The following is a 22708-nucleotide window of genomic DNA, read 5'->3' on the forward strand; positions in this document are numbered from 1 at the left end:
TGCTCTCTCCCTTTCTACAGCAAAGGGGCATTGGAATGGCAAAAATAAGATAAGGGTGAACATCCCGGCTCCATAGACTTCAGTAGTAAAACAGCCATTGACTACAATGGGACAAGGGACCAGAATGTCACCTAAACTGTTTTGGCTTTTTTAATTAATGAATCCCTTGTGCGGTTTAGTGCATAGAGCACTGAATCGGGCCTCCGAAGTTGTGGGTTCTGGTCCCAGCTCGACTACAGAGTGACCATGGGCAAGTCACTTCCCCTCCTGCTGCCTGCCTGGCTTGTTTCTTTAGACTGTACGCTCTTCAGGACATACATCTAAGTGAGCTTCCTCCTGAGCTTGCTTATTTTTGGGGCTCCTTGCTACACAGCCCCCTCTGGCCCTGCCCCTAGTTCCCTCAGCCATAGGGAAGCTCTCAATACCTGTATTCTCCTGAGCTGGAGCTAAGGAGACCCACCTGGTCTGGCTGTCAGGCTGCAGAATGACTCCACAGCTCTCTGCAGGGTCCTAGCACCTGTTGGCGACTGTTTCCACAGAAACGGGATCGAACAGGCATCAACAGCGAGCACTGGGTTTGCAAAAAGCAGCTACAGATGTTAGAAGCCTTAAATTAAAGAAACAATAGCAGTGAGGGAAACACTTGGTGGCTGTAGTACCTCAACGGGGGGGAGGGGGACAGAATTAAAAATAGTCACTTAAACAACAACAACAGATTTTTAACCACCCTCCCACTTAAATATTTAAAAAAGTGAATAAAAGCAATATGGACCTTCAAGTAGCATGGTTATACTGGATAGCAGTGATTCAGTGGTTGAAGGCCCATGGTTGACACTCTCCCAATATGTGTGTGTCTGATGTTTATGCGTACATGATGCTTTATGTGTACACACACCTCGGCATACTCCAGTAGGTAAGCATATACCTTTATCCATCTGTATCCCCATGCATACAGAAGCACCTTCTGCATCCAAGGAAAACAGGTAACATTAATCCTGTCCCTGTTGGACACAGTATTATACTGGGTGCATAAATACACCTGTAAGACATGCAGCTCTTTGACATCATCTTTTGGATGATGATGATTGAGGAGGGAGGCTGTGCATGTGTGTGTCAGATAGGCAACGTGGTCCAATGCATAGGGCACTAGACTGGGAGCCAGGAGAGCTGGGTTCTAATCCAGGCTCTGCCACTGTCCTGCTGGGTGACCATGAGCATGAGCAAACCACTTCCCTTCGCTGTGCTAGTTTCCCCTCCCCTTCCTTTGTCTCCTCTGTTTCAGTTGTAAACTCGTCCGCAGAGGGATTATGTGTATGTTCAGCTCTGATCAGGGGTGGGACCCTCTACGTGCTAATATAATGGACATAAATAATACGTGTCAGGGTGTCTCCGATTTACCTGAGCAGCTCAAAACCCTGCCCCACCTTTGTATTGAGCCTGTTGAGTGAGCTGTAATTAACTATATAATTGAGGCGTCTGTATTAAATTGTGCAGAAAATCAGCAAACGAAACCCTTAAAGAGGCACACACAATTTGTCAGCCTTCTCATCCAGAGCTCAGGGGGCGGGGTCAGTGGACTTTGCACATACCTTTTCCTTTATAGTGAAGGGGCAGAGGTGTCTGGGCCAAACCCATCGCTTACAGAAAAGAGCGCTAGCTTTTGTGAAAGGAAAACCCCACCAGCCACGCCCAGACGAACAGCTGTGCCCGACCTCTTTCAACAAGGCTATTTAGCGCAAAGCCAAACAACAGGAAAGTAAGAAGAGACTCATTTACCTGTGATTTTTCTGGCTGGCTGTGGCCCTAAGCAACAGACATCCTGAGGGATTATCTAGGCACGTACTGTATACATGAGAAGCACAGTAAATTAATCCATAATTAAAGCATGCATAACCAACAGCAGCAGCCTCTGTCTCTCTCTGCTACCACGAACGGTTTGTGTGAAGTTCTACCATTGAGTCCAAGGTCTACTTAGGACAGAGGTGGGCAAACTATGGCCCGCGGGACCGTCCTACTCGGCCTTTAAGCTCCCGGCTGGGGAGGCTAGCCCCCAGCCCCTCCCCTGCAGCCATGCGGGCAGTGCGGCTTGCACCCGCCCACCTCCCAGGCTTTCCAATAAGCCTGTCCTGCTGCTCTGAGCGGCATGGTAAGGGGGTGGGGAGAAGGGGTGTTGGATAAGGGGTAGGAGGTCCCGGGGGGTAGTCAGGGGCGGTTGGATGGGGTGGAGGTTTGGCGGTGGGGGTCAGTTAGGAGACGGGGGGGGAGGGGCAGTGAGGGGACAAGGAGCAGGGCAGGTTGGATGGGTCAGGGGTTCTGAGGGGGGCGGGAAGTGGAAGGGGGCCAGGCTGTTTCCGGGGGCACAGCCTTCCCTACCTGGCCCTCCATACCATTTTGCAACCCCAATGTGGCCCTCGGGCCAAAAAGTTTGCCCACCCCTGACCTAGGAGGTCCTTCTCCCATGGAGCCACAAATTCCCGCTGAGGCCAACATGAGCGGAAGAGAGGTCTGCACCGGTTAACCCCCTGCAAGCCTGATGCTGCCCCCACTGGACTTAAGGATGGACTCCCACTGACTTCATTGGACACTGGACCAAGCCTGGGTCCCCCTGGACAAAGCTAAATTTCAGACTGTCAGACCCACAATCCTAACCCAGTCCCTCTTTCGCTCTGCGTCCACAGACTCCCTCACTTCAACTCCCCTCCCATTCCCCGAGCGGCTGCATTGACGAAGCAAGGCGTATGGATCGTCTGTAGGTATATTTATACGTAAATACAAAAACTGTCTCGCCATGCGACAGCGCATAGGAACATTTACAATGATCTCCAGCTCTGGCTCGATCAAGTGAACGTTAAATACAAAACCAAAAAGGTTGTAAAAATAAGAATGTACATTCAGAGAGCTTATTACAGTATAAAGGTACTGAGGGTCTGTTCAGCTGCCAACCGCACCTCCCTGGGCGGGGAAGAAGGGGCGTGATGGTCAGATAGCTCAGCAGCACTTGGGAGGGCTGGGGTTGCACAGTCTGTGCGTTGAATGGCAGGCCGGGCACCGCCGGGGCAGGAAGGAAGGGGTAAGCAGCTGCTCCAGGTTTTTGGCTTCTCTACCTTAAGGTGGTTTTGGCTTGGCACTTGGCAGCCGCAGCTCATCCCGATGATGTCTGCCTGGCAGAGATAGGCGGGAGGGGGACTCCCTGGAAAAGCACCGCTTCTAGCGCAGAAGTAAGTTACCACCATCAGTTGAGTTCAGACTTCCTTGATAATGCCCAGTTACTCTGACAGCACTTCACAGCCCTCTGCCCTGCAACATTTCGTACCTACTGCCGCCCGTCGCTGCCCCCTAGTGAGCAGGTGAGTCATCTCCAGCCTGGGAAGGAAGGGTCCCCTCATCACAGTGAAGATCTGCAACTCCTCACTCAAGGGAAAAGATGGGCCCCGGGACCCCTCCTCCAAATAAAGACAGGTAAGACTGTGTAACCCCTGCGCGGCACCCCGGCATGGGGATGTAACATGCGCTCTGATCTAGCTGGGCCTAGCGCAGCGTCTCCGCACCACTCCGATCCAACAGGAATGTATCAGCACAACACACGCCGTGGTCCGTACGCTGACGTGCGTGTGTACTAGCGAGTGTGCGTCTTCTACAGCTGCAGCAGAGGAGTGAAAAGAAAAAAACAAACGAAACAGAGCCAGTAACATCACAGCGCCATTAACAATGCAAGGCTATAACTCCCCACTCGAGAGATCACAGCAGTGAGACAACATTACAACACTGAGCCCCAGGAGCAGCCAGAACCAGGTGCGTGTGTATATGTATCTATATAATACTTTCGTAGGCTAGACTTGAACACATGGAGTATATATTATATACACACATACATACAGACGGACACACACACCTAGTGGCAGGTAAGACTGACGTATGTGCCTTTTCTAAGCCCAAGGCTTGGGTGGTACTGGAAATGGATATTTATTTAAGTCAAGTCCTCCAGGTGGATTTCAGGTGGTCCCACAAAAACAAAAATCATACTGAGGAGCAGATCCTCTTCCCACTTATCTCTAGTTACCCCTGGCAAGTGGCAGCCACAATTTGGTTTGAATAAGGCACAGTTCAACAGCAGGTGGTAATAGTTAAGACCACGAGTCGCTAGTCAGTGGCTACTAGCTGTGATTCATCAGAACCAGCTAGCCAAGGAAAGGTTGGAGCCCTACGACAAAGGAGTTTGGTTACTGAAGGCTCTGCTGAATCCAGACTGGTCGTGAGGAAGGCGAGCTGGTCGTGACTGACAGGAGAGCCAGTCCCTGCCATCGGGTTGGGTTGTGTCCCCATTAGCTCTTCTCCTGGCCTGCCCGTGTGGGAGTGGGGGGCAGCAGGCCCTCTCTCTGCACATGCTCAATGATGGCCGTGTAACAGAAATAGTACTGCTCGGGGGTCTGGATGCTGAAGGCCCTCTGCGTTCTCATCCGCATCACCGTCTGGGGCACGTTCAGCGTGCCCGTGTCCTGCAGCTGAGAGAGGCAGATGTCCAGCGCGCAGAAGGTACCTGAGGGAGGGGACAAACAGGCCATCCATCAAAACACTGCCACTGCAGCAGCACCACCCCACAGAAACACCCGACAATCCCGCTCCCCGCTGCCACTCGCAGACTCCCAGTTACTGTCCTCAGGAGTCCTACAATCTCAGCTACCCTTGGGGAACTGCCTGCCCTAACTCCGCAGATTAACACTGAATTCTTGCAAGGGGGAGGAATTCCATCCCTGAAGGACATGCAGGGATTTAAGGCTCCAGGCGTGCATGTGTCCTTGTCAATGTGTCCAGGCGGATTCCACAGAAAGGAGTTCCCGCCTGAGTCTCCCATGAAGGACCAGCCCAGTTGGGAGCAATCTGCCATGTCAAAGAGACGCTCTCGGGATCCCAGCTCTCAGGCTGAAGGTAAATGGCTCCCCCCGGGAAGGGACTAAGGACTGCCTGAACCAGAAACAAATCGCAGCCAGCCCTCAGTGTGCAAAAAGCCCCGTGGGGCGCGGAGCTGGAATTGGAAAGTACCGGGGGAGGTTGACAGTCTCTGTGGCTTCACAGTGGGTCTGGAGAGCATCCCATGCGGGGGAAATACAGTAAGAAGAAAGAAGAGCTATTTCCCTCTGAACTGCGGCGCCTCCTAGGGGTTCACTAGGAATGACTCCAGCAGGGTTTCACTCTGTTCTCTCTGTCTCCTATTTACAGGGGCTCCCCTGGCAGCCTGCTCTCCGGAGTTGGAGAGAATTACCTGTCCTGCCGATGCCAGCGCTGCAGTGGACCACCATAGGCGGCCCTCCTGCGTGACCTTTGAAGCGAGGCCCCAGGGCACTGGCCGCCAACCTCTGCTGCTGCTTGACTGCCCCCAGGAAGTCGATCAGAGTGGCAGCTGAAGAAGGGACGCCGTAATCCGGCCAACTCAAGTACTGGAAATGGGACACCAGACGCCTCTCTCTGTGCTGTGTGCGAAAGCCCCACCATCAGTGCTTTTTGCTTCCATTCCACTCCCCTACCCCCATCCGCCCTGGGAGCGCCCCTTTCCTCCCAATGCACAGGGTGGGACTCCAGGCATTCCCTCTTCTTCCTGGAGCAGCTGCACACCAGCCACTGCAAGCCCAGCAGCATGGGCCTTCCCTCACCCAGCCCATCCCTTCTCCTGTCACATCACCCACATACAGCATTTCCAAGGGTCCCGTCTCCCAGCCGGGGATCAGGAGGCTGCCATCAATGCCAAACAACCCAGACACAACCTCTCTCCAAGCCAGCAGAGCTCATCAGCACAGCGGGGTCCGGAGCCCAGATGGCCCACACCACAGTGCTGCCGAGACACCATGCTCCACCCCACGTTTCTCCCTTCCGCAGAGGTGGCCGTACCCCTCTCCCCACGCAGCTGCGATTCTCCGCAGGCAGCCGAGAGGACGGCAGCTGGGGCTCACCCACGCTGCCTGCTCCTTCACGGGCACCAGTGAGGACTGCAGCCTCCTTTCCCCACGGAGCCTAGTCCTCTGGCCCCTTTCTGGAGAGGTTCCTTGCAGCGAGGGGCGGGGGATTACCTCAGTGTTATAGATCTCCAGAAGGGTTTTCTTGTAATGGTTCAGGTTCTCCACCCCAAGGTTGGTGACAGTGAGGGATCCGTAGCACACCTGGAAGTCTTTCTCCAGGGGCCAGTACTGGCCACACTTCCTCCTGCCTCCCTCCTCAAGCCTGTAATATACAAAGGGTGGGGAGAAGGGTGGGTTCTTCATTGCCTCCTCCCTGAAACGGATCGGGGAGGTTGTTCCATCCTGGCCAAGCCACCTACCGACCTGCAGGGCAGCTCGGTAACAGACATGCTGGCGGGCTTGCACCTGCCCATACCCTATACTGAGACCTTGCTTGGTAATGGGAGAGGAGGGAAATGGGAGACACAGTCCTCCCCTGCAGGAGGGGTGAAGGATGTGACGAGCCAAGCACCCTTAGACACAATTGCTCTGCTGAGGTTTAGCAGTGACCTGACAGTATTCCCCAAATGCTGGGCAGCCACATGTCAGACTGGTAAACACTACACTCAGACAAACAGCTGGGCTGCTTAATCCATCGTTACAGGGGCCTATCAATCTGATAGGTCATTTCGACATACACCGGGGTACTCAGGTTTCTTGCCTTTTCATTTAAAAAAAAAAAAAAAAAAAGATTTCCAGCCATAATCGTTGTGGAGAGAACCTTGTAAACCTGATCAAAGCGTAATTGGATGCAGTGAGCCCTGCCTGACTGGGCGGTTAACAACAGTTCAGGGGCTCTCAACAGGAGTGGTGGACACCAGCAAGCATCAGAAGTTGCAGTCATCCTGCCCTTCCAGGTATGGAAAAAACGGAGACCCACTGATGTCAGCTATTTCCCAGAATGCTAAAATCAGACTCCACACTTAAAATAATCATAATGCTTCACACATCTTCAGTGTGTTTCACAAACATTAAGAGACTCAAAACTCCATGGGGGCAGATATTAATAGACTGATTTTACATATGGGGAAACCGAGGCAGGGAGATTAAATCACCTGACCAAGGTCACAGAAGGAGCGGGCTTTAGAAATGGGAAACAGGATCCCAAAGTACTATACAAACTCTCTCTCTCTGCATATATACACACACACACACACACACAGTGAATATATATATAGTGTGCGTATATGTATATATATAAAATTTGTATGGCATTTCGTATACACATATACACATGAACTTTTCCTATACATATATACATGTATAAATTATGGCCACCAACAACCAAAATGCAGCCACTTCTTGGGCAGAATATGGCAGATGCTTTAACAGTGCACAACACCTCTACAAATGTTTAGGGCAGCAAGTGAAGAAGAAAGCAAGCTATGCCATATCCGGTGCTGTCTGCTCAAGTCCCAGGAGTAGAGATTTAAGGAAACAAAATATGGTCACCCAAACCAGACTTCAGCCTGCACCATGGCACTAACTCTCATTCTGTAAAAAGGGACATAGGATCTTGAACGTCCCCAAGTGGCCAGGACTTCTCATCCAAGAGGCTGAGTGGGTCTCTGCTCTCCGCGCACACTCACTCACCTGGTAGTCATGACAATCACCAGAACGTTTTGCTCCCACACCATGCGCCAGAAGTCGCAATACGTGTTTTCCAGGGGTCCTGACAGGACAGATCACACATGAGAAAGGTTATAGGTATTGGACACATCAATTCTCATCCAGCATCCCAGTGAACGTGGGGATGCACAAATTGCACCTCCCACTGGATTGCTCCAGCCAGTCCCCTCTGGCCACACCCTCAGGAACAACCCAAGAAGAAGGCAGCACCTGGACCATTGGTGTATGGCAAATCAGCACCTAACAATGACAACAGATCTCCTAGGGCTGCCTCATCAAATCATGTGGGTTGCTGAGATGCTACATGGAGCTTCTAGGAGTATTAGCTCTAAATGCACATATGGTAGCTCCTGCTTTTCACTGCCCAGCACTCCTGTGTGATTATTAACGGTTGGGTGGTTGGTTTTAGTTCCCTTCCCCTCCCAGCCACATTACAGTTGCTGTCACTGGTACCAGAGCCAGCTCACATGGCTGGAGAACGTGGCTAGAGTAGGAAGAAATTGAGGAAAACGACCCACTGTAAACACTACACCCATTCCTCCTGCAGACCAAACACGATACAGGCCAAGTGCTTAAAATGGCCGACAAATTTCTAGCTGGCTATGTCTGCCACAGGTTTGCACCCCATTCTTCTGGCCCTGCTTAGCTGCTGGCCATGTCTCAGTTGCATGCCACCAGGTTTGTGAAGAGCAACGTGGTGACATGAAAAGCTTTTGGGAAGAGCTGGAGGTAGGGTTGTGAATTTGCTGTGGACCCTAGACCCCGTGGTGGTTTTGTGTAAACATTGAGAAAGGTGTTGACAACAAAACAGCTGAGCCTTCTGTGGTAGAATGCTGCTGCGTCAGGGATGGGCTGGCCCGTGTAAATGAGGCAGATCCAGCGCCTGTGACAGAGCGGTACTCCCAATTGGCCATTAAGAGGGTGGGGCAGCACCTGGAGGCTAGAAAAGATCAGGGAGAGACCCAATGAGTCAGTCAGGAAAGTTTAGGAGACTGGAGGGGATCTCTAGGGACAACTGCCGAATGCTCTCCGCAGGCACTCCCTGGGAAGAGGGAGGAGTTGGCAAGTTTGGGAGAAGGCTGAAGAGCAGCAAGATGGGTTTGTTGGCTGGCCAGGGCCAGAGAAGGCTGAAGGCAGGAAGAGCAGCAGAGGACCTTACCTGCTGACATCTCCAGAGGAACCATGAGAGGGCCTGGGGTAGTGAGGGATGCTCCCAGCAGAGAGGCTGTGGGGAAGCTGGCAACAGAGGGGTTGCACTCCAGCTGGAAGGCTGGGGAGGCCTGCTTGCTACAAGGCCAGGAGAGGGCTGTGCTGGAGATCCAGGGCATAGCGAGGGACACTGAGGCTGTGCCGGACAGCCAGGGTGTGGCAAGAGATGCCAGGGCTGTACACTGCATGTACTGTCTGGACAATGCTGGGGAATTCTGGACTATGGTTATGGGACTTGTTATGATGCATATACATGGAACTTTTGTAATGAATTAACCCCACCAGAGCGTTTGGATTGTTTCGAGGGACTCTAAAAGGGGAAACTGAGGCAGATGCTTCTGTCAGGCCACGACTTGCTGCAAAATGGGGGAGTCCAGGGGGGCTGCTCCACAACAGACAGCATCTCTGCTGCCACATGCACACCAGGCACCTTGTGAGCTCACTGGGATTTGACGGGGGAGCTTTACGCTGCTACGCCCCTATTCAGTTGGAAATATTGATGGGGATTTTGTTTGTCTGGTAGGAGACCATGTGGTCCTATTGAAACACTTTTTTTGGGAAGCAACAGGGATGTACGTACTTGAGAGAGAGAGAGCGTGCTCTGTAACTAGGCAACGGCACTGAGTGATTTGATACATACTTTGGGGGCAAATAATTTGTGGAAAGGTTTTTTTTTGGTTTTTTTTTTTTTAAGTTTGACCACATGGCTGGACCATGGACAAATCAAATAAAACCAGCCAGTCTGTCCCACCCCTGCTCTGTCCTGACCAATGGCTCAACTGCTCCCCAGAGGAGTAACGGGGGAGGTTCCTGCGAGATGATTTGCCAGGACTGTTCCATTCCCTGAGACCCCAGGGCACATGAGAGTTATACGAGCTCTGGCAAAAGGGGCCTTGGATCATTCCTTAAATGCAGGCAGATGCTCTGCAAGCCCCAGCACAGCGAGACGGATGCTTCGTTCGCACGGCAGGTCCCTGATTCGAAAGGAACCAACGTACGTGGTGCCAAGTGCCGTAAAGACGGAGGCTGTGATTGTTCCCGGGAGAGGGCATCTGCCTTAGCCAGGACGCTCATTTCCAAACAGGCAATCGGTACTGGGTGAGACCTTCGGCTGCCGTACGCTCATACGGCTGATGGGAGAGGGAAGCTATGTTTTAGGACAGACCCCATTCCCTGCCCGCAAGGCCTACAGATACTTGGCCTGATTTCCCCTTGGACTTGAATGGGTGTCAGCACCTTTGAGATATCAGCCTCGAACGGTATGTGTGTGCTGCGATTGGGAGGCACAGCTGCAGCACGCACAGCCATGCCCGCGCTACCTCAGATCCAGCTAGCTCGCTAAAAACAGCAGCAAAGCGGCAGGGGCATGAACTAGCTGCCCGAGTACAATCCTGCCGGGGACCCTCGGTACGTGCTCTGGTGGCCAGCCCACACAGCTGCCGCCATGCTGCTGTTTCTCGCAGGCTAGCTAGCTCGGGTACGTCCACACATGCTGCATTTGTGCCTCTGGTCACACCCCCTCTCCGCCAAACTTCTCGTTCCCCCACCCCCCAAAATCCCTGCTCTCCCTTCTCAATGGGCATTGGCCGAGCTTCTCCCCCGGCCCTCTGGGCTTTGTGCCAGCCTGCAGGGAGGGATGTCTGTTGTCCCCGGCCAGTGCTGCTCCTCCACTCTGCAGGAAGCAGTTCTGCAGCACTTTATCTTTGCACAGAGCTCTCCGGACGTTAACTAACCCTCACAGCACCCAGCTGCTAGGGAAATAAGTAGGGCCCTACCAAATTCGTGGCCAGGAAAAACGCATCACGGACCATGAAATCTGGTCTTTTGGGTGCTTTTACCCCGTCTTATATAGATTTCACAGGGGGAGACCGGTGTTTCTCAAATTGGGGGTCCGGACGGAAAAGGGAGTTCGCGGGGAGGGTCACGGTATTGCCACCCTTACTTCTGCGTTGCCTTCGGAGCTGGGCGGCCAGAAAGCAGCAGCTGTTGGCCGGGCGCCCAGCTCTGAAGGCCGCTCCCCGCCAGCAGCAGCACAGACCAGGTGGCAGCACCGCCCTTATTCCACTGCTGCTGCCTTCGGCGCGGGGCTCCCGGCCAGCAGCCGCCGCTCTCCAGCTGCTCAGCTCTGAAGGCAGCATCGCTGCCCCCAGCAGCAGCGCAGAAGTAAGGGAAGCAATATCGCAACCCTCCCTACAATAACCTTGCAAACCCTCCCCCCCCCACCACAACTCCTTTTTGGGGCAGGACCCCTACAGTTACAACACCGCGAACTTTCAGATTTAAATACCTGAAATCTTGACATTTATCATTTTAAAAATCCCGTGACTGTGAAATTATGGACCATGAATTTTGTAGGGCCCGAGAAATAAGCATGCCACCCTCCAGAAGGGGAACAAACCGGCCCAGAGAAGCGAAGTGACTTGTCTAAACTATTGCTTCACCTCCCAGACTTGTCCTACGCACAGCTGACGAATAGCCCGCTGAAATCAACAAGAGTCTTTCCATGAACTCCAATGGGCTTTAGATCAAGCCCTCACCCGATATCTCCCCTCCCCACTCCTTTGAGTGAGCCCCTCCCACAAGCAGCCATACTCTAGGGATGCTTCCAACACCTCAACACCGCAGCTCCACCCAGAGGCGCCGACTCCGTGGGTGCTCTGGGGCTGGAGCACCCACGGGGAAAAATTAGCATGTGCTCTGCACCCATAGGCAACCAAGCTCCCCCCTGCCCCCGCGAGTGCACCGCGTCCCCGCTCCTCTGCCTACCTCCCAGCGCTTCCTGCCTGGCTGCCACCAAACAGCTGTTTGGCAGCATTCGCACGCTCGGGGGGGGGGGTGGAGGAGCGGGAAGGTGGCACGCTCTGCGGACGAGGCGGGGCTGGGGTGGGGATTCGGGGAAGGAGTTGGAATATTGGCAGAGAGGGGGCGGAGTTGGGGCGGGGCCTCATGGAAAGGGTGGAGTGGGGGCGGGGGTCGAGTACCCACAGGAAAGAGGGGAAGTCGGCGTCTGTGGCTCCACCCTGTTCCTTCCAGCCCCTCCAGAGGCAAGAATCACTCTTTACAGGACTCTTACGAGCACAGACTGGATCAGTGCCGAGACTCCCCCAGCCAGCCACGTCGGCAGCATATGAACAGCAACTTGCCAGCTCACTGCCCCGACACTGCCTACCAGTGGGCCCAACGTCGTACGTACTGACCCCATTCTAAGCAGAGTCTGATCTTACCTTGAGTACCAATGTAAGCATTCCTTTGTTTATAGCCATCCATGAAGCTGGCATTGATGTAGTCTGTCAGCTGGAGAGAGAAAGATACACAGACCGTTACCACGCAGAGCATAACACCACAACATGCTGGAGGAGGAATGCCCAAGGGCAGGGGAAAGCTGTTAGTCAGCTGAGCAACAGAACGAGTCTGAGGTATGCAGGTTGGGATAGATAGAAGAGGAGTGGGCACCATGCGTTCCCAGATCCCTGAACCTCATCTGGGGCATCTCCTGCAACCCAGCTTCCGTTCTGGGAGGGAGCTCAGGTTTGCATCAGTTTTAAAACACTCTGACACTGGCCTATTTTAAAACAAAATCCGCCCACGGCCCATTGCACAGCCATGATGCTGTTTACAATTACGCTACCACCACACAGGCCAGTTACACTTGGGGCAGCAGTGCCATGGGACGTGCAACCTGCTCCCGCCAGGCTGGGTGGAGCTTAGGCTATTGCTATTTCCAAATACCCCTGACAAATAACCGGGGGGAAGGAGTGCAGTTGAAAGAAGGGAGCCCAAATGCCCGCAGAGATCAAATAGCAACTAAAAGCAGGGGAAGGGAGTGAAATGTGATGGAGCGACACTCCAGCCCTTCCGATCACCTGGAGGCGTCTTAAAGTAACGAACTCAGCAGGGAAGAGAAACTGTCAAGTCTGACCAGATTCAAATCAGAGCCCCCAAATAACCTCCCACGATGCCTTGCCGTCTATGTCGCCCAGGGACGCAGAGGGCTGTTCCGGACATGGGCTCTCTTCACTCCCTTCCTCGCATAGAAAGCTCAGACATGCCGGAAGCTTAAAGGAACAAAGATTCCTTTCTCTGCAAGGACCCGAGTTGGGGCACTCAGGGGTCTGTGTTCCTCCTGGGGCAAATGAAAACTTGACACGCACCCCAAAGTGGTGCCCACAGCTGTATCCCTCAGGGATTTAGGGGTTAGTGTCATAATCGACCATTCTAGGAGTGGCGCCCCCAAGACTCCAGCCTGGGCAGATGAACAAGGCTCTCATCAGCGATTTTCGGCTGCATGCTCACGCAGCCGCAGTTACTCCGAAGCCTCCCCGTGTGCTACGTTCAGGTTCAGAGCTCGACAGGCTGAGCTATTGTTTTTAATGAGCGCCACACTGCTGCCCCTTGAGCAGCCAGCCCAGCGCACTGTTTGGCTCAGTGCCCCCCACATTCACTCTGGCAGGAGGCATTTCTCACCAGGGAGCACGTGCGCTGAGAGCGACAACAGAGGATTGAAACTGGCATTTGGGAGCTTCCAGCTAGCACAGCCCATAGCGCGAGACGCTGGCTGGCTGTCGGGGCTCAACGTCGTACCCGGCGAACGAGTTCCCCTCTTGCTTTCAGAGGAGAAGCTAATGCTTAGAGCCAGACCCTCAGCAGGTGTAAATCAGTGTTAGCTCACTGAAGTCAATGGAGCTAGGCAAATTTATTTCAGATGACGATCCAGCCCTTAATGTTAAAGGCCTACATTCTTCCGCGTGTTAAAGTAGGGTGGGACATGGGGTGCTCCTTTCCGGTCACCCCAGCATGGCCAAGGCCCTCAGGGTTCCCCTTGCCCAGCGCTGCTAGGCATGTGGCTCTGTCCAGGAGAATTCTCCACTACTGCTGTAACCGGTGCTGGGGTTTCCGATACAGGGACGAGGAGGGCCTGTGCTGTTGCTTAAGCGCAGGGCAATGCACGACCAGGTGGGAGATGTGGGTTTGAGACTCTGATTTGAGGCACCACAGGCTGGCAGAGCATGTAGAGGTGTCTCCCGACTCTGAGGGAGGCCTCTTCCCGCCAGCCACACTGGCCTGCGGGTTTGCCTACGTCCCGAGTGCACAGCGTAGGAGACGGAGGGACCTCGTGAGGAGCTTAAGGCAGGACCCGAGGACATTCCTCAGGGGTGGGAGGGAGCGGCAAGAGGGGAGAGAGTTGCCAGCCTCTCCTGGGGACCTGGCCTAAAAGCACCTCAGGGTCCCACCCTCCAGAGCCTCTGCTCTCTCAGAGCTGGCTGCCCCAGGAGAGACCCTGCTGTGAAGGAGCAGGCACATGTGAAAGCCTGGAGCAGGTGGTGGGCTGGGTCTCTGGGCTGGAGAGAGGAGTCCCCAGCCAAAATAAACCCACCCTCACAGTTTTACGCGGTGCTTTCAGAACACCAGGCCACGCACGGCTCTCACACTGCCCCAGCTGGCAAGTCACTCACCCTAGCACACAGGCATGTCCAGCATGCGACTGCCACCCCAGGAATGAGGGTGAGGGGCCGTCTAGACGGCGGAGAGTCAGCGCCCCAGGGAAAACTCTGCCTGCTTACCTCCGAGCGGCTGTACTGCTTGGTCAGCTTCACTCGAGTTTGGTCCAGGCACGGCACGTCCCCATATCGGTTCTTCTCCTGGTTATACGGAGCCCTGTGGGGCACCGAAGAGGCAGGAAAAGTGAGGAAGAGAGAGCGGACGGGAAGCAGTGAAGGACTCTGTTCTAGATCACACCATGCACCTGGTGCCCGAGTTTGGGCTCTGCCGTCAATCAGACCCAGGGCTTTCCTCATCTAGGGAAAGGCCCGTCTAGCAGATCGTTATGGTAAAACTGACACCCACTTCTCGTCTCTGCTAAGTTGGATTGCGATGTTAGGAGGGTTTCTTTGTTCTCCCTCATGCTCTTGGACAGCACTGGTAAGTCTGCAATCCAATAATAAACCAGGCTGAATCTTCCCGGGCAGCTAGAGCGAGGGATCACCCATCCCAATGCACATGACCGGAACCCGCAGCAGAACGGCAACCTTCTTAGCTGGAGGCACTGCCTCCTTCCGGCCGCGGCTTTGCACGGCCACAAAGGAAGGGGCTGGTTTGGTGGCTCTCTGCATGCAGAGACACACAGCAGAACCAGGTTTGTTCTCCCCTGGCGACGCCAGTAAGACGTGGACACATGCACAATAAATGCATCCTGGTCTGAGGAGTCCCTTTTTCAATCTTACTGCTGATTTCTAAACCATCCCTCTGCCCTCCGTCTCCTGCTGCTGAGCCTGCCGTGAGAGGAAAGAGACTCAGGTCAGACCCGCTGCCGCTGCACGGACTAGCCAGCCCGGGATGAAGAGAATGGAAGCAGCTTCCTCATTGAAAGAGAGGGATTGTGTCAAGCAAGCCCAGCTGTGGTTCTGATTTTGCAGACCCATTGGTGATCTATCCCTCCAACACCGCCATCTCCGTGCCTAGCGGCTTTCCTTGCATACTTACAGGGAGCAGATGAAGGTCCCTGCAGGACTCCTGCGCCGGATGTCTTCGTACTCCTCATAGATTCCCCGCTTCTGCTTTCGGTTCACATGGTCCATCAGTTGATGGACAGTCATGCACTTTGGTCCAGGAACATGCACCGAGCCATTATCTCGCGGTGAAACCAGCGGTACCAGGATCAGCTCATCCAACGGGTCTGGGTGGCCATTCTGCTGGGGGAGGAACCGGCAGTTCCAGCTGAGAGGATCCAGCTTGAGGGATCCCCCTAGGTATTCAGGGAGACATTCCCGGGGCAGGTGTTCCTTCAGCTCTGACATCTTCACCATCTGAACCTGGGGGAACAGAGTGAGATGGGATGGGGTGAAACGCACCCCGAGCATGGACTTGACCAGCCTGTACGTGAAGGGAGGGGGGCTTGCTTGAGACAGTGGACACGTAGAAGTGAGCTGTAGCTCACGAAAGCTTATGCTCAAATAAATTGGTTAGTCTCTAAGGTGCCACAAGTACGCCTTTTCTTTTTGTAGAAGGGGATGTAGTCTGCCTGGCTGGGGCTAAGAAGTGAATTGATCCACTTCCCTCTTGAAGCCATTACAAGGCCTGGAAAATTCCTCACAAAAGGGTCTTTGAGTAGCTCCCTTTCCTCTCCATTCTCTTGTTTAGAAATCTGTTCTCTTTAGTGAATGGAGCTGTTCTGACATACTCCAGTAGGGGGAGTCTGCCTTTCCTCGGCTGGAGCAGAACAGAGTTCTGGTCTGTGAACCGTCTGGATAGAAACAGCTCCCTTTCCGCGACTACAAGGCTCGATTTGTGACTATTGGGGAGAAGTCCACATTTCAGGTGGATGCCTTTCATACAAGTCTCCTGCTCTAATCAGGAGGAGTGGGGAGGGCAGGTGCAATTCAAAGCCACACCATTACAGGACCTGGGAGCATTAAACTCTGAGGACATGGTTCCATCTGAAGTTATTTAAGGATACTGATGAGGTTGTCAGCTGTACATCCTCTTTGGTTAAGAAGCATTCAAACTGTGGTCATCATTTTGCTAGTTATCTGAAAGAGGACCCCTTCCAGGCATGGACTTGGTCTATAGAGTGTGGCAGACTCCGGGGGCCATAAAAAGACCGTACACTCTGATTAAATTCCTTTACTTTGAAATGCTGCCCAAATTCAAGGTCTGAATATGATCTCTTGGTTGATGATTAAAAGGGAATTAAAAAAACTGTCCTTATTTTCCAAAAAGGAAGAAATGGTTTCAGACCCTAGATGATTAACAGAACTCATGGGCAGCCCTGGAAATGGACTGTGAAGAAAGGATTGTTTTAAAAAATAATTTTATTTGCCAATACCCAAGGTCAGGCTTCGGAGTGAGATGATGGTACCTCAACCCCTTCTTGGAAGCAAAAGCAGGAAGCTGCACTCCTTACATTTTGATGACAATATAAACACCCGAACCACTGGAAGGAATGCAAACCCCTGCTTTGCTTTACTACTTGTAGATTCTGTGGTGCTAAATGAAAAGTGAAAACCTAAGACAGACAGTAGCTGGATGTGATACAATCCACTTTTGCAGGAAAAGCCCAGAAGCCTGATCAAAGGACTTTGCAAATTAAAGCCTTTTCCATTTAGCCTGTTAGAATATGATCTGCAATACGCCGCGTGCCCTAAACCCCGCCCAAAAAGTCAGGACTGGGCCTTTAATTTAAGGCTACCTATGAGTTCTGGTAGACCCCAGACCAGCAAAGCAAGTACAGTTGAGTAGTTATGCTGATTTTGATGGCACTATTCATCTACTTAAAGTTAGGCACATGTTTACTTGCTTTGCTGCACTGGGACCTAAATCAGATGGTGGTTGTTTTTTTTACATACACCCTCCCACACATGTTAAAAAAAAAACATTTAATTTCCCCTTTAAACACAACGGGGCCCTGAATGGGACTGGGGCCAGCAGCCACAGTTATCATACACATTAACAACAACAAGAGAGTCCAACCGGAGATTCTCAGCCAAGTGCAGCCTCGGAAGCTTTGGCTGCAAGAGAGCATGTCGCTGTGCCAGCAGGGTAACGGTGCAACCATTTGCACAGACACAAAAGCACTTTGGTGTGGACACACGCAGGCACAAGTGAGCGGAGAGTCTTGCAAGTTCAACAGTCGGGCCCGTTTTTGAGTGCTCAGGGCTAAGTCAACCCTGGGTGTGATGGACACAACCCAGCTGGCTTCAATGCAGCTGCTCCTGTTTGCACCCTTCATGCATTTAGCCCTTAGCCTCATGTTTCTTTAGCAACCCTGGGAAAAATATCCAGCTGCCCTCACTGGAACGCATTGGCCAGCGTGTATGAAAAGGGCTGCACCAGGGGCTATGAGATCACCTATCTATCACGCAACATCAGCCTTTGCCTCACAGTCTCCCTGCGTGACACCCTGTTTAAGGAGAATTTCCCCACGGCAGAGACTCTGATTCGGAGCTTTTTTCCATGTGCCAGCACCTCCCCACCCCGGCCCATGTTTTACTCACCCTCTCTCGGAGCTTTTCTTTCAGCAGGAGGCTGATGATGGAGTAGGGGACTCGGAACCACATCGGGGCACCCACAATAAACACCTTTTTGAGACGAGCCGGGAAGGCTCCCTGTGGATGGCACACGGATGCATTTTAAAACCACAACCTCAACCCATGCCTTCTCTTTCCTGCCTTCCCCGCTCACGGCCAGCAGGGGGAGGATACAGCACATGCCTGGAGAGAAATTAGGCAAGGGGCCCAACAGCAAGAGGCAATTTAACTGGAGGAAAGAACAAGCTGCTTTGACTCTTTGCTCTTTAGGAAGTTACAGGAGTGGAGCCCAGAGGCCATGCTGATGGGTGCATTATAAATGCCTAGCTGTGTTAACACACAATTGGAACTTGGGGATCTTTTTTTCCTTAAAGCTCATGAGTTAATTTGTTCTGGTTTATTTAACTTTTCTGTATATACATAAAATGCATTATGGTTACAGTTTAATTGTCTGTGCGTTGAAAGAAAAGTCTTGTGGTAACATTTCCCTGTGTAATGCTTCCTTATTTCTCTTATGTTTTCTTTTGGGAAATCAGTAATTGTCAGGATACTAAAAACAAACTAGTCAAAAAACCTGGCTCTGTTTTAATTGAAACATTCTCAGCCATTGAACCATGAAGCAGAGACATTCTAATAGCAAACCCTTCACATTAAATAGTACTTACAGGCCTGATCCAAGCCCGCTCCAGTCAGTGGTAAGATTCCCACCAATTCCAGTGGGTTTTAGATCAGGCCCTACATGTCCAAAACATTTTGTGATCATTAACTAACTGATCCTCACAATACCCGCTTTGAGGTAAATGGGGAACTACTGTTCTCCCCATTTTACAGATGGATAAACTGAGGTTGACTAGCCCAAGGCCATACAGTGCACCGGTGGCAGAGCTGGGACTAGAAATCAAATCTTGAGTCTTGTGCTCTACCCACTAGACAGCACTGCCTCACAGTCTAGATAGCTTTGGATAGCAAAGTAAGTAGAGCAGAGATATTAGTGTTTGAAAGAAGTCACTGCAGAGATGGTGACTTCCCACAAGTACTCTCACCCTTTCTATTTATAGCACTGGGAAAGGCTTTGACTCCTGCTACCATGAAGAGTGGAGACAGACATGTGTTCTGAACTCTCAGGGTCTAAGGGAAAGCAGGGTTCAAAGAGAGCTGCTTCACTCTGCAGTCTCTGTCTAGGGACATATAGGGCCCTCTTCACAGTCTTTAAAATGGATTTTATCCCCATGACACTTCTGTGAGGTAGGGCAGCACTACTGTACCCATTTCACAGAGGGAGAACTGTGGCACAGGATGGATTAAGGGACTTGCCCGAGTTCACACAGGAAGTTTGCGGAATTGAATCTAAGGCTCCCAAGTCCCAGTCCAGTGCCCTATCCGCTGCGCTATCCTTTCTACCCCCCTACAATAGGTTGCAGAGTCTCAGAATACGCAGGGGGGGGGAAGCCTCCGTTCCCATCAGCTCCCCCCGCACCGTTTCCTTTACCTTCAGCAGGTTGAGGATCTTCTTGCTCAGGTCCAGCTCGAAGTTGGTATATTGGGAGCCTGCCATGTCGTAGATGAACACCAGACCGTTTCTCTGCGTTTCGAAGCTGGGTGCACGGGGGAGAAAGAAAAAATCACCTGCCGCCGGTGACGTGGAATCCTGGCGCACAGAGCCACGCAAAGCACGGATTCTTTTAACCCATTAAGTACCACGATTATTTTTTTTTTGCAATGCATGAAGGAGGATATTCACTTTGAACAACAGAGGCCAGACCCTCAGCTCATTGACACCACTGAGGTTCTGACCCCAGGTTTTTAGGAACAGAAAAAAAAAAAAAGATCACAGAAACTCAAATAGGGTATTTGCACTATCAATTCTTGGCATAGATGGCAATTTGGCAAACTCCTCACTAGGGTGACCAGACAGCAAGTGTGAAAAATCAGGATGGGGGTGGGGGGCGGTAATAGGCACCTGTATAAGATAAAACCCCAAATATCAGGACTGTCCCTATAAAATTAGGATATCTGGTCACCCTGCTCCTCACTGAACTCACATTGACGTCCATAGGACTCAACTGCATGCTTACGGTGTTTTGCTGTATTGGGGCCTTACTACAGGCAAGTCCCAGTAATCGAGCATTCAAAGTTAAGGAGAATAAAAACAAGATGGATGCTGGGCTATCAAGTGGTGTAATCCTCTCCCCTGTAAGCAGTTTGGAAATGGCACTTTCAATGTAGCATTTCTACTACAGAAGCACGAGGTCCAATGAATGGGGGAACTGGCCCTGTTGCTTTAAACAGGATCTGGCCAGTAAAATAGCTTAGAAATGTAACACCTGCAATGCAACAGTTCCAGATGTAAGGGGGCCAAATTGTGCCCACAAACTGCCCGTTATTTTCTGAACTGCAGCCTAAGTGCCAGGTGCACATCAAAAAAATCACTGGTCTAAATGTCGTGCAGTTAAGTGATCCACTCGGCAGATTAAAAAAGCCTGGGGCAGGTTTGTGCACGAGGAAACTGATCAAGGTGCCCGTTGCTTGTTAATTACACCTTGCTTGTAATTAATATGTGCACCACCCTGTACAAACAGCTTCTTGCCTCTTGGTTCAAACAATCAATAGCTTCAGCAGCGAAAAAGAAAATCTGTAACAGGTGAAAACCTGTTTTTTCCATTCATGCTGAAACCAGAATTCCTGTTCAGCTGAAAACAGGAAGTTTGTAAACCAGGGATCAATGTGACCCCTTCTCTCTCATTTTTGCAATGCATGAGACAGAGATGGGGAATCAGGATGCACCTAGGCAGATACGGCTTCAGTTACATATCTACTTGCAGCACGAGACAACGCCTCTGTCTGGGGCTCTCTGAGATCACACTGGATGTTTCTGAAGTAGGGTGCATGGCGAATCGGGCATAGCTAAGAACTTGGTACATTAAACAGAGTTTACAGTGTCCTCTCAAGATTTTTAAATGTGTATTTCTGATTACCTCGTTCGCTTATTGTTGGACGTGTTTATTTCAAAACTGAAATTAAACTGAACGTGCAACGTTGGCCTGCTAGGCAGAAGGCAAAAGCCATCTTTTCTATAGGGTTTCTGGGGTGGGTGGAAGCTGGGGCTCCTGGATGGAATGGAAAAGGAAGGGGATTTTCTGCTGCTTTGATTTACTGGCTCCTTGAGTTAATCTGTCCCTCCTCCCCCATATGGATTATTTGTATGTTGCTGGGCGGTTATAAGAACGACAACAAAAAAATGCCAGTCTAGATCAGGCCAGCACCAGCTACTGCCAGGTTTCTTGTTATGGGATAACCTGCCTGAAGGTAAAATTTCTACCTACCCCTCTTTGATAAGAGACAGGTTTATGCTCTGAAACATGAGGGAAGGGACCGTCTCTTTGTCGTGTGTTTGTACAGCACCTGGTCCAGTGGGGCCCTGGGCCATGACCAGGGTTCCTAGACACTCTGGCAATACACATAATAAATAATGGCGTGTTCCTCTGCCTTCCAAAACTCTTTTAAGGGTAAAGTTTTCAAAAGGGCCCCACTGATTAAGAGGGCTGAGTCCCACTGATTTTCTTATGTCTGTCAGGGACTTTTGGAAATGTTCCTTAACCCTCCTAATATTAACTCTGGATGCTCTTGTTATTTACAGCAGTGTCCAGTCCTTTTTGGAGCTCTGCTAGCATCTTCAAACTGTGAGTTTAACGGTCCGCTTGCCTTCAGCCTGTGTAAAGGCATCTTAATTAATTTATCTTTAATTACAATAGTGAGAAAAAAACAGCCAAAAAGAAAATCAACAATAATTCCAGTGCTTTGCCAGCTGAGATCTATTTCAACTTTGTAACGCTTTTATCCAAAGGAAATTTAAACCTTCACTAAGTACTTTCCCAATCCAATTTATTCCCCCCATACTCAGTCACAGCAAATGGAAATAAAAGCATTCCAAGCTGAGCTCTTTTCAGTAACTCCTGATTTCTGAAACTTACAAACACTTTCACTCAGTTTAGAACCCAATTTACACTCACTGAAAATTCTGATGCTGATTATTTCTGCAGTGCCATAGGTACGCATGGCACTCTAAATTCACTAGCACCCCAGAGCCATTCCCCCAGGTCAGCCCACATGTTTTATAATCTCAAATGGTAGCTGACTAGATGTACTCACAGGCAGAGGTGCAACTACTTGCCCATTTATAGACAGCGGCCCTGATCCTGAAATTGAATCCACACTGGGAGTCCTTTGCATCTATACAGATCCATTTGCAGGATTGGGGTTCACATTTGCAGAAGTGTCAGGTTTTGAGGCCATATCTACACTACAGACTTCTGCCATCAAGGGTGTGATGAGTTTTGCCAGTATAAGTTGCAGCCGCCGTGGCTCTTTGCCAATCTAGTATATCACTATAGCTATACCAGCAAAGCCTTCCAAGCATAGACCTGGCCAAAGATTATAAGCTCTTTGGGGTGGGGACTGTGTCATCCTGTGTGTTTCAACAGTGTCTAACCACATCATGGGTGCTACTGGAATACAAGTCACGAACAATGATAATCAAAGGGACGATGCATCCTTTTCTGTGACACTTGAGGAGAATCCATGAGCAACCCCAACAAAAAGCAATCTTTGCACTGCTTAGAGATTGGACCTTTCAATCCCCAGTCCTTTAAGGTACAAGTCTGAACTGCGTGTCTGCCCAAAAGAGAAGATAAGCTCTTGGGATAATGAATGCATATTCCTCTATGCACTCTATAGCAAAGCACACACTTCTTTTTCAAAATTTAACTTTATGCAGTAGACTATTAGGGTTGAGGGTGCATCAGGCATGGTAACACTCCAAACTAGCCTTGTATTTAAATACCAACAAAATGCATTCAT

The 22708-nt window shown here is 51.2% G+C and overlaps 1 protein-coding gene across 2 annotated transcripts in view; it reads right to left on the bottom strand.

Moving 5' to 3' along the window:
- Positions 1-2741: 2741 nt before the first annotated feature.
- Positions 2742-22708, bottom strand: part of PTPN9 (protein tyrosine phosphatase non-receptor type 9) — a 51101-nt gene continuing 31134 nt past the window's right edge. For both annotated transcript variants that reach the window (XM_027831053.3, XM_043523801.1), the window contains exons 5-13: positions 19341-19446; positions 17819-17929; positions 15309-15637; positions 14390-14483; positions 12053-12122; positions 7584-7662; positions 6063-6213; positions 5261-5468; positions 2742-4537 (exon numbers count right to left, since the gene is read on the bottom strand). In XM_027831053.3, coding sequence (XP_027686854.2) covers positions 4323-4537; positions 5261-5468; positions 6063-6213; positions 7584-7662; positions 12053-12122; positions 14390-14483; positions 15309-15637; positions 17819-17929; positions 19341-19446 — 1363 coding nt within the window. In that variant the 3' untranslated portion in view covers positions 2742-4322. The remainder of the gene's footprint in view (positions 4538-5260; positions 5469-6062; positions 6214-7583; positions 7663-12052; positions 12123-14389; positions 14484-15308; positions 15638-17818; positions 17930-19340; positions 19447-22708) is intronic.

Source organism: Chelonia mydas, chromosome 10, assembly GCF_015237465.2.
Source record: "Chelonia mydas isolate rCheMyd1 chromosome 10, rCheMyd1.pri.v2, whole genome shotgun sequence".
In the NCBI taxonomy this organism is placed as follows: domain Eukaryota; kingdom Metazoa; phylum Chordata; order Testudines; family Cheloniidae; genus Chelonia; species Chelonia mydas.